The 11,261-nt window shown below is 52.4% G+C and overlaps 1 protein-coding gene across 3 annotated transcripts in view; it reads left to right on the top strand.

Moving 5' to 3' along the window:
• PheRS-m (Phenylalanyl-tRNA synthetase, mitochondrial) overlaps positions 1–11,261 on the top strand; it is a 76,385-nt gene that overhangs the window by 744 nt on the left and 64,380 nt on the right. Inside the window, exon 1 of one of the 3 annotated variants that reach the window (XM_077638357.1) lies at positions 96–538. The exons of the other annotated variants lie outside the window; for them this stretch is intronic. Coding sequence (XP_077494483.1) covers positions 388–538 — 151 coding nt within the window. The 5' untranslated portion in view covers positions 96–387. Of the gene's footprint in view, positions 1–95; positions 539–11,261 lie in introns of those variants that run through there. 3 annotated transcript variants of the gene reach the window in all.

Below are 11,261 nucleotides of genomic sequence, written 5' to 3'. Positions count from 1 at the left end.
GTTGGAGTTTAAACTTTTCTATGTTCGCATCGCAACGCAGTGCTTGCGTGTAAACAAACATGACCAGCTGTTGCCAACGGCATCGACATTAGCGCGCACGCGGGTTTGTTGTTGCATGGTCGATGGTGATGTGAGGTTGGTGACGGGTGTTGTCGGCGTAAGTGGCAAGGTAATTAGGTGTCATAACCGTGTCTGGGTGCTGTGCAAGGTAAACAGTAGGTGACTCAGCTGTTTGAAGCTGACACAGGGCTGGCGTTGTTGATCCGCTGCGTACAGCCGCCGGCGAGCGTCGTGACACGCACATGAGCCGTGGTGATTTCAAGTGTTGTCGTGACCGCGAGCGGATTGGGCCTCTGCTTGTGTGAAGCGCTGCCTTGCGCAGTCGACATGGTTTGCCTGCTGGTAGGCGAAGGTGACTTCTCGTACGCGGTGGCCGTCGCGGCTGAAACAGGCCCGCTCAACTTGGTGGCCAGCTGTTTGCAGGCCTCCAACCCAGACGTGGACACCGCCGAGAACATAGAGAAACTTCACGCCATGGGTGAGCCTTACTAGTGTTTCTGTATCACGAAGACCACCTCTACAGATTTGCTGGTTTAGAACATGCGTCAAGTGTTTAGGTCACGTGAGGCATGACAAAAAAACAGCAGTGGCTTAGCTCGGCAATGCCAGGATATATGTAGCGAAAGCAAGTGTGAAACTCCCCGGTTGGTCTTGTGCACATATTCCACAACGTATGAAGCACAGGCATAAACGTCCAGAATGACCTGTAGGTCCATGTTTGATTTCAGCACCGAGGCTATCCAAGGATTGAAGGGGTCGCGTCACTCTTACGTCTATTCTCTAGGCTAACGGCACGTTGTTCTTCGGTTTCTCGAGCCCGCCGCTGAAGTCTCCTTGTCGCATTCCATCGTTCATCACGGACCGTCTTCAGTGAAGCAGGACTTGGGTCTCTCCTCCGGCTGCTGTCGCTGCTGCTAGCAGTCGAGACACCGGACGTTAAACGTGCCCGTCTCGCGGCGGCATGTTCACGGCGGCGTTTAGCCAGTCGTTCGGCGCGCTGTTCGTCTGTTTCCGGGGCGATTCGTTTCCTTATCTCGTTCCGCTGTCGATTCCAGGCCTCTCCTCCAGCTTATCAGAATTGTCGCCGTCCATGCTGTCGCCTCAACTGTGGTTGCAGCGCACGCCAGCTCTCCTATTCAATCCTGTGACATCTTATCACGCATGCGACGCAGCTGTCGAAGCGAGCGGAGGCGAGCTCAACGACGAGGAACGCGGTGTCACGTCCTACCAAACGGCGGCGGCGGCGAGGCGCGCGTTGTGACGTCACGTGCCTCGATGGAGTACCGCCACGGCGAAATCGCGAGTTTGCAGCCAATAAAGCTTTCGCTTCACAAACAGCGGCCGTTTGTTGTCATTCCAGCTCTTGAAGCTTGTGGTCTAGTGTGCCTCTCTGTCCCCAATGTTTACATTTATCGTGGTCTCTGTCATCGATCTTGAGGTCGTGTAGCCATACGGGGTTGGGGTAGTTTCCAGCCTGCAGCCTTCGAAGGCTTTTGTCCTCTCCGTTGTTTAGTTTTTTGTGTGGTGTTGGGAATATTTTCGTGCTGAGCTTGTAGTATTCGCAGCTGTCGTTGTATGTGTTTAGCGTCTCCTCGTGTTCTGGGTTGTCGAGCCTTTCTGTGCTCGTCCGGTAGTAGATATCTCGGGTGAGCGGCTTCGTTTCCAGACACCGATTCTTGGCCTGGGGACCATTTGATTGTGATCTTACGTGTGATCTCTCTTGATTCGAGGATTTTCTTCGCCTCGACAGAGACTCTTCCTTTCGCTAGGTTCCGTATAGCCGTTTTGCTGTCACTAATTATTATATTTGCCTTCGTGCCGTCGCAGGCTAGTGCGATCGCCACTTCCTCAGCGACGTCTGCATCTCTTGTCTTTACCGATGCCGTGATCAAGCGGGTGCTCAAGTAACACTTGTTGCGGGGCCAGTTGGTGCATAGTTCTATGTACAAATGTTAGCGCAAAAATAAGAGACAATCACAAGAAAGGTGGGCAAGACAACGCGCTACTGACAACTGATTTTTTATTGAAAGAAACACATAATATATAGGTTCAACGTCACACCACCTATCAGCTGCAGCAAACGTCAGAATGATGAGTAGGGCCACAAAAGCGATAAAAGAAAAAAGCTCTAAAAACATGACTTAGTTAAAAACGATAAGATCGGAGAAGGAACAATAACAGGCATGACACGTGGTGTAAAGGGCCAAAGAAACATGACTGATTTGGATCTGAAAGAATGACGACCAACCAAAAAGCATTAAAACCGTAAAAATCCAGAAAAAATCACGTGAGACAAGGAAACCATCTAAAAGGCATTGTGCACTCAACCTCTCAGATTAAACATTGGAAAAACCACAGCACCTGTACACGTGTTCCTATAAGGAAACACTTTAATAAAAAGGCTTCTTCGCTTTTATACAAGAATATAGAAGCATCGCTAACGGCACTCAGGCCCGTTTTCCTAATCAAAAAGGCTTCTTTTAATTCGCGGGACACTCGATCCCGGCCTCTACCTAAAACTACAGTTCATTCAAGAATGGGCCCGCAGGTGCTTTGTTCACAGTCCTTACAGTGAAGAGGCAGATTAGAACCTGTTCCTGTCCCCATCGAACGCTCATGCTCCCTCAACCTTTCATTTAGCCAACGCCCCGTCTGTCCAGTATACACTTTCCCACACGCGAGTGGGATCTGATAAACAACTCCTTCACCGCTGTCACAAAGTTCATGCCTGCCCTGTCCAGCTTTGACCTTTGTTTCCCAGAAACATGTCGCGGAGCGGCGTCGACGACTTCGGGGGAACGGCATTCTCACCATTGCGCTGGAGGTGTCACCCAAAACTACTCCCCCCCCACCCCCCCTCCTAGCATTGTTGCCATACAGGTGGCAAGCACTTGCACGTGTTGGGAACAGCAGAAGCGAATTGAATGCCCCGGCACTGTTCGCGGCCCCCAATGACTCCTCGTGGGTTTAAGGCATTGTGCCGAATTCTTTCGACATTCCTTCATGTGTTCTTTTTTTCTTTTTGGGAGCTGCATTCCTTTGTGCGTGGCTCCTGAAGTCTTTTTTTCCCCTGTGTTGTTGTTTTTTCCATTCTTTGCCATGCTAAGGGGGCGACGGGAACGCCGCGCGCTGGCAGTTGGTCTGGAGATTTCGGTGCGTGCGGTCGTGAGTGAGGTCAGCCAGGGAAGTGGTCGGCAAGGAGCCTAGGCGGAGATCTGACGCGTAGAGCGCGGCGACGGTGGTCCCGAAGACGCGAGGCCCAAGTTCGCCCGTATCCGCAAGCCACCATCAGCCCCGCGACGAGCAACCGCAGCCCGACGCTCCCTGCGACCCGATCTTGCCACTCCGCAGCTAAGCCATCGTTTCTCACCACTCACTTCAACTCTTTTATCTTTGTATTTTTGCTTTCTGTGTTTCTCGTTGTAATCCTTTGGTCTCGTAACATTTTTGTATAGCAATCGCCCTGATGTTTCTTTCTTTGTGTTAATTGTTGTGTTAACGTGCTCAATTGGTGCTTGTGTTATTTGCGTCACGTCAGTGTACGGCGCTACCTTGTCGGGCCTATTGTAATACTTGGTTGTTGTTTGCCTAATTAAATTAATTCGCTACCGAACTTGCCTACGCCTCATGCCTCCGGTCAACGACTAATCAGGCGTGGCCCCTATCGCCGGTCAGCAGTCGAATCACAATCTTTCGCACGCGGGGTGGAGAAGTTTGTCGCTCCTCCTCCTCCGAACTTACGGAGAGTGCAGTGGTGGGCAAGTTCGCCCGATTAATTGTAACTTCGGCGCCAACCAACACCACAGCCGCCCACGATATCTTGACAAACTGGCGTCCGCGACAGGACTTGCTTACCACGATTGGCCGTGACCGCGAGGCATAGCGTTCAAGTAATATCTCACGTACTGTCAGAACTGAGAACAAAGAACCGTTGGTGCAATGGCAGAGTTAGAAAAAATAATTGGTCTCGGGAAGCAGCTAGGCTTCGAGGGGGTCGCCCTCCAAGAATTCCTCAGAGATGAGCGCGCGAAACAGCGCGAGCGCATGAAAGAAGAGCAGCGGCTGCTCGAGGAGGAAGAAAGGGAGAAGGCGCTCTCCGCTCGTCGAATGCTTGAACTGAACGCTGAACTACAAATTCTCGAATGCTTGAACTGAACGCTGAACTACAAATTCTCCAGCGCTGGTTCAGATTCCGCTTCGGTTAAAAGCGAACCTACATCGCGTTTCACGGTCGTCAGTCCACATAAGCTAATGGCGCCGTTTAACGATAAAACGGACGACTTGGACGCCTGCCTGACATGGTTTGAACGAGTCGCAGAGGCGCAGAAGTGGCCGCGAGACCAGTGGGCTACTGCCCTTAGCACGTGCCTTGCGGGAGAGGCGTTGAGCGTTTTTGGCCGCATGCCGGGAGCGGATGCGGTAGACTATGACAAGGTCAAGCGAGTTCTTCTGCTTCGTTTCCGCTTGACGGAGGAGGGATTTCGACAGAAGTTCCGGACAGAAGCCCCCCACGAGCACGAAACCCCGTTCCAGTTCTTCTCCCGATTAGAGAATTACTGGGAGCGGTGGGTACAGCTCTCTACGTGCGAGCAGACCTACGAGGGTATCAAGAGCCTCCTTTTGAGGGAGCAGTTTCTAGAGAACTGCACGCCGTCGATGGCTGCCTTCCTGAAGGAGAAAACGGCAGGCGATCAGAATGAGCTACTACAAAGGGCAGACAACTATGTCACTGCTAGGGGGTCCACATACTTTGGCCGGCGTGAAATGAAACGTGAGGACCGGCCCGTAGACAAGTCCTCCGAGGCTGGCCGCAAGGGCCACCAGGGAAAACCGCTACCCGCGGCAGTATCATCCACACCACGCTGCTACATTTGCGCGTGACCGGGGCACGTCGCGGCGCATTGCAAGGAGAGCCGGAGAAATCCTGAGCAGGGCAACCGGGCACGCCCTGGAGCAAAGGACGTGTCGGCCTGCATTCAAAACGGCTATCCAGAGCTGAAAGATGGCCAGTTCCTGCCAGTGGTGAACCTCGGCAGTGCCCAAGAGTCCAGGGTCCTTCCCGTCATTGAAGGCCTCATTGCTGGGCAGAGGATAAAGGTGTTGAGAGACACGGGGTGTAACATTGTAATTGTCAACCGAGACCTTGTAACAAAGTCCCAACTTACTGGCCGACACCGAGCCGTTTACCTGGTGGACCGCTCGGTCAAAACGCTCCCCGAGGCGCGAATTCAAGTTGACACACCTTACTTTAGGGGAGGGGTGCTGGCCGGATGCATGGAATCGCCACTGTTCGACCTAATTCTCGGGAATATCGACGGCGCCAGGCATCCGTCCGAGCCCGACGCGACTTGGAGGGGAATAGCCCTGAGTATCGAAGGGGCCGAAGCGGGTGCATCGGGTCCCATACAGGGACAGCCAAGTACCCCGGACGAGCCCGCACCCGCGGCGGCCGTGACCACTCGTCAACAGTCCAGGCAGCAATCGTCGGAGACGTTCCGCAAGTTACGAGTACCAACCGCGATGGCAGAAGTCACCCCGACGCAGATTAGCCGAGACCAACAAGCGGACGAGACCCTCCGGCGTTGTTTTCAGATGCAGAGGGAAGAGGGAAAGGTCCGGTGCAAGGGAGGGGGCACGTACACCTTTCTGCTAAGAGATGACATGCTCTATCGCCAGTTCCTACCAGAGTCAGGCTCGGGTACTTTACAGCTGGTTGTCCCCTTTCAGCACCGAAACAAGGTTCTCCGCCTCGCGCACTGCGGACTGATGGCAGGTCATTTGGGGCACAAAAAGACTTGTGACCGCATTCTGGCTGAGTTCTTCTGGCCCGGCGTGCATGGTGACGCTAGTCGGTTTGTGGCGTCGTGCGACAGCTGCCAGAAGACAGCCCCACGGGGATCAGTCAAAAAGGTGCCCCTTGAGAAAATGCCTCTGGTTGACACGCCGTTTCGCCGGGTGGCTATCGATATTATTGGGCTCCTCAAGCCCACAACTCGGAAGGGGAATCGCTACATCATGACGCTAATCGACTATGCGTCCCGGTTCCCAGAGGCCGTCGCCCTGCCCAGCATCGAGACCGAGCGGGTGGCCGAGGCTCTCTTACAAATTTTCGCCCGAGTGGGTGTTCCGGAGGAGATGTTGAGCGACCGAGGGTCGAATTTCACCTCGGAACTCATGGCAGAAGTGGGCCGTCTGCTGTCTCTTCGCCTGCAGACCACCTCGCCCTACCACCCGATGGCCAACGGCCTTGTGGAAAGGCTCAACGGGACGCTCAAGAAGATGCTCCGCCGCATTTGCACAGAACAGCCCAAGGAGTGGGATCGGTTTATCGAGCCGCTTTTGTTCGCCTACAGGGAGGTCCCCCAGGCAAGCACTCGATTCTCCCCGTTCGAGCTTTTGTACGGGCGGAACGTGCGAGGCCCCCTCACTATACTGAAGGAATTGTGGACGGGGGACAAACTGGAAGAGGAGACCAAGACGGCCTACCAGTATGTGATGGACCTGCGAGAGAGGCTCGAAACGACCTGTCAGATGGCACATGAAGCTCTAGAAGAGGCAGGTGAGCGATACAAGCGGTATTAAGACCGCGGGTCTAAATCGAGGACATTACAGGTTGGAGAGCAGGTGCTCTTACTGCTCCCCACCGAGCACAATAAGCTCACGATGAAATGGAAGGGCCCCTATGTGGTTAAAGGGAAAAAGGGAGAAGTCGACTACGTGTTAGATGTTGAGGGCTACCCAAAAAACATTCCATGTCAATATGCTGAAAAAATACTTCAGCCGGGTCCCTGAAATCGACTCTCACGTGCCGGTGGTTGCGGCGGTAGCCTCCAATATAGACGATGGGGCGCTGGTGTGGACTCTCGGGGAACAAGCCGACCACCGCGATGTCGCGGCGTCCGAGAAACTGACCCCACCACAGGCACTGGAGCTGCGGTCCCTCATTTCTCGACATAAGGAGCTGTTTTCCGATCGGCACGGATACACCACGTGGGCCGTGTGCAACTTGACCACTCCTATACAAAAACGTCCTATGGGCGTCTGTGGAAAAAGCTATGTCCGTCTATGGCCTTTTATGAACGTCTATAAGCACCTACAGAGGTGCTTATTGCCAGCTATTGAAAAATCTATGCCACTAAATCTATAGCTTTGGAACCATGCAACTTTCTTAAGCTCTCTATAGAAAAATATATCAGCCTGTATATACAGCTATAGACAGAAATAGGAAAGGTTTATAGCTATTTGGGCCAAAATCCTATAGCCGGCCATAGGACATTTTTGTATGGGCTACCACCAACAAGCCCATCCAGGTCAAGCAGTACCCGCTTCCCTTCGCAGTGCGTCAGGAAGTTGAGAGGGAGGTTGCCGCGATGCTGCGGATGGGCGTGATCGAGAAGTCACGCTCACCGTATAATGCCCCAACAGTCCTGATAAAGAAGCCCGACGGTTCGAACCGCTTTTGCGTAGATTTCAGGAGATTAAATGAGGTACTGGTCGCCGACGCCGAACCGATCCCCCGCGCCGACTGCCTCATCGCGGAGGTAGGAGGCAAAAATTTCTCCAAGATGGACCTCGCGAAGGGCTATTGGCAGGTCCCCCTGGACGATCACTCAAGGGAAAAGACGGCGTTTTCGGCTCCCAGTGGCCTTTACCAATTCAGGAACATGCCTTTCGGCATCAAGACCGCCCCAGCCGTCTTTGCTAAACCGATGAGGAAGCTCCTAGACGGGATAGACAACGTCTATCATTACTACGACGACCTGCTCGTAGCGACCGAGTCGTGGGAGGACCATGTCAAGTCACTGGAGCAGGACCATACACCCGAAGAAATGCGAACTCGGCGTCGATCAACTGTGTTTTCTCGTTCACACGATTGGAAAGGGGACCCTTGGCCCGATGGAATCAACACTGGACAGGATCCGCCAAGCCCCACGACCGATAACCAAACGCCAAGTACGAGCCTTTTTGGGCCTAGCGGGATACTATCGTGAATTCATCCCGAGTTACGCAACTGTTGCCGCACCTCTGACAGACCTTACCAAAAAATTCGCACCAAACAGCGTTAGGTGGGGGGATAACGAAGAACAAGCCTTTAACAGCCTGAAACAACTGCTCTCAGAGGCCCCCATCCTACAGGTTGCGGATTTCAGCAAGCCATTTGTACTCCGTACCGACGCCTCAGATCAAGGGGTTGGGGCAGTACTGTTGCAGGAAAAAGACGGACTTCTGCATCCCGTCGCGTACGCGAGTCGCAAGCTACTTCCCAGAGAGAAGGCGTACGCAGCAGTTGAGAAGGAGTGCTTGGCCATTGTATGGGCTATCAAGCGCTTCAATTTCTACCTCTACGGCAAACGATTCACCGTCCAGACAGATCATCAGCCACTGAAATATCTGAACGAGGCTCAGTTTATGAATTCACGGCTGCTTCGCTGGGCGCTGCTCCTACAGGAGTACGACTTCGGGGTCGAGAGCATTAAGGGAAAAGATAACGTCGGCGCAGACTTCCTCAGCCGGGTGTGAATAGCCATGGGGTGAACTAAACGCGTTGCGACGGCCCAGTTTCACTCTTAGCTAGAAATTTCTTTTTATTGTTATTTTGTGCATTGTTGGTAGTGTTTTGAAATGTTATGCAGCGCAAAATGTTTGCGTGTGGTCGTGTTTCAGTGTTGGACTGTTACGACCGAATGTGCAGTGTCTAACTGTTTTGACTAACTGGGACGTGACTGCGTGAGGTGTGGCAGTGCGTGAGGCGTGTGTCGGTGCGCTATCCTGCGAGCCTTCGTGGAGAACTGGTGATACGACGAGGTGGTGTGCGCTGGTGACAGTGATGTGCGCGTCTTTCATCTGAGGTGGCTTGTCCGCCAGGAGCGTGTGTGCATGCACGAAATTTGTTTTTTGTTTGTGAATGTTATTGAAAATATCATTCTTTTCGTGGGGGTTGTGTCACAAAGTTCATGCCTGCCCTGTCCTTTTGTTTGACCTTTGTTTCCCAGAAACATGTCGCGGAGCGGCGTCGACGACTTTTCCCCCCTCCCCGCGGGGGAACGGCATTCTCACCATAGCGCTGGAGGGGTCATTCAAAACTACCCCCCCCCCCCCCCTCCTAGCATTGTTGCCATACAGGTGGCAAGCACTTGCACGTGTTGGGAACAGCAGAAGCGGATTGAATGCCCCGGCACTGTTCGCGGCCCCCAATGACTCCTCGTGGGTTTAAGGCATTGTGCCGAATTCTTTCGACATTCCTTCATGTGTTCTTTTTTTCTTTTTGGGAGCTGCATTCCTTTGTGCGTGGCTCCTGAAGTCTTTTTTTTTCCTGTGTTTTTTTTTTCCATTCTTTGCCATGCGAAGGGGGCGACGGGAACGCCGCGCGCTGGCAGTTGGTCTGGAGATTTCGGTGCGTGCGGTCGTGAGTGAGGTCAGCCAGGGAAGTGGTCGGCAAGGAGCCTAGGCGGAGATCTGACGCGTAGAGCGCGGCGACGGTGATCCCGAAGACGCGAGGCCCAAGTTCGCCCGTATCCGCAAGCCCCCATCAGCCCCGCGACGAGCAACCGCAGCCCGACGCTCCCTGCGACCCGACCTTGCCATTCCGCAGCTAAGCCATCGTTTCTCACCACTCACTTCGACTCTTTTATCTTTGTATTTTTGCTTTCTGTGTTTCTCGTTGTACCCCTTTGGTCTCGTAACATTTTTGTATAGCAATCGCCCTGATGTTTCTTTCTTTGTGTTAATTGTTGTGTTAACGTGTTCAATTGGTGCTTGTGTTATTTGCGTCACGTCAGTGTACGGCGCTACCTTGTCGGGCATATTGTAATACTTGGTTGTTGTTTGCCTAATTAAATTAATTCGCTACGGAACTTGCCTACGCCTTATGCCTCCGGTCAACGACTAATCAGACGTGGCCCCTATCGCCGGTCAGCAGTCGAATCACAATCTTTCGCACGCGGGGTGGAGAAGTTTGTCGCTCCTCCCCCTCCGAACTTACGGAGAGTGCAATGGTGGGCAGGTTGGCCCGATTAATTGTAACTTCGGCGCCAACCAACACCACAGCCGACCACGATATCTTGACAATCGCATTCTACGTACCTATGGGCATGCCTGGTTCCGCAGGTTTGTTCCTTTCTTTTTCTGAGTTTACACGAGGACATAATGAGGCCAGCTTACAGGGAGCAGAGAATACAACTGGAACTTTGTATTTTGATGCAACTTTTTTCAGGTTATGGGCAGCGCGGTTGGAGTAGGGCACCACTTCTGGTCTAATTCTATCCTCAACAGGCATAGGCTGTTTACGTTCCACGCCTTTTATACTGTGAAGTTCTTTGTCATATGAATCGGCACACTCTAAGACAGTGAAGCGAGCCATCGCTACCTCTGGTTTAAACGCCGCCATTGCGAAATCCTGTTGTCATACCATGGAAAGGGGCTTCCACTTGCAGATGGTAAGGCTTCAGGATGCAGGATTCCCTCAGTCTGTCCTGACTAGTGTGGTGGAGTCCCTTCTTCACAGTATAAAAGGCGTGGGACGTAAAGAGCCTATGCCTGTTGAGGATAGAATTAGGTTAGAAGTGGTACCATACTCCCACCGCGTTGCCCATAACCTGAAAAAAGTTGCATCAAAATACAAAGTTCCATTTGTATTCTCTGCTCCCTGTAAGCTGGCCTCATTATGTCCTCGTGTAAACTCAGAAAAAAGAAAGGAAAAAACCTGCGGAACCAGGCATGCCCATAGGTACGTAGAATGCGATGAAGGAGTTTATCAGATCCCACTCGCGTGTGGGAAAGTGTATATTGGACAGACGGGGCGTTGCCTAAATGAAAGGTTGAGGGAGCATGAGCGTTCGATGGTGACAGGAACAGGTTCTAATCTGCCTCTTCACTGTAAGGACTGTGAACAAAGCACCTGCGGGCCCATTCTTGAATGAACTGTAGTTTTAGGTAGAGGCCGGGATCGAGTGTCCCGCGAAATAAAAGAAGCCTTTTTGATTAGGAAAACGGGCCTGAGTGCCGTTAGCGATGCTTCTATTTTCTTGTATAAAAGCGAAGAAGCCTTTTTAGGAAAGTTTTTCCTTATAGGAACACGTGTACAGGTGCTGTGGTTTTTCCAATGTTTAATATGAAAGGTTGAGTGCACAATGCCTTTTAGATGGTTTCCTTGTCTCACGTGCTTTTTTCTGGATTTTTACGGTTTTAATGCTTTTTGGTTG

This window comes from Amblyomma americanum, chromosome 9 (assembly GCF_052857255.1).
Source record: "Amblyomma americanum isolate KBUSLIRL-KWMA chromosome 9, ASM5285725v1, whole genome shotgun sequence".
In the NCBI taxonomy this organism is placed as follows: Eukaryota; Metazoa; Arthropoda; class Arachnida; order Ixodida; family Ixodidae; genus Amblyomma; species Amblyomma americanum.
Note: the sequence above shows the minus strand (reverse complement) of the source record. Positions and strands in the feature narration are given on the sequence as shown.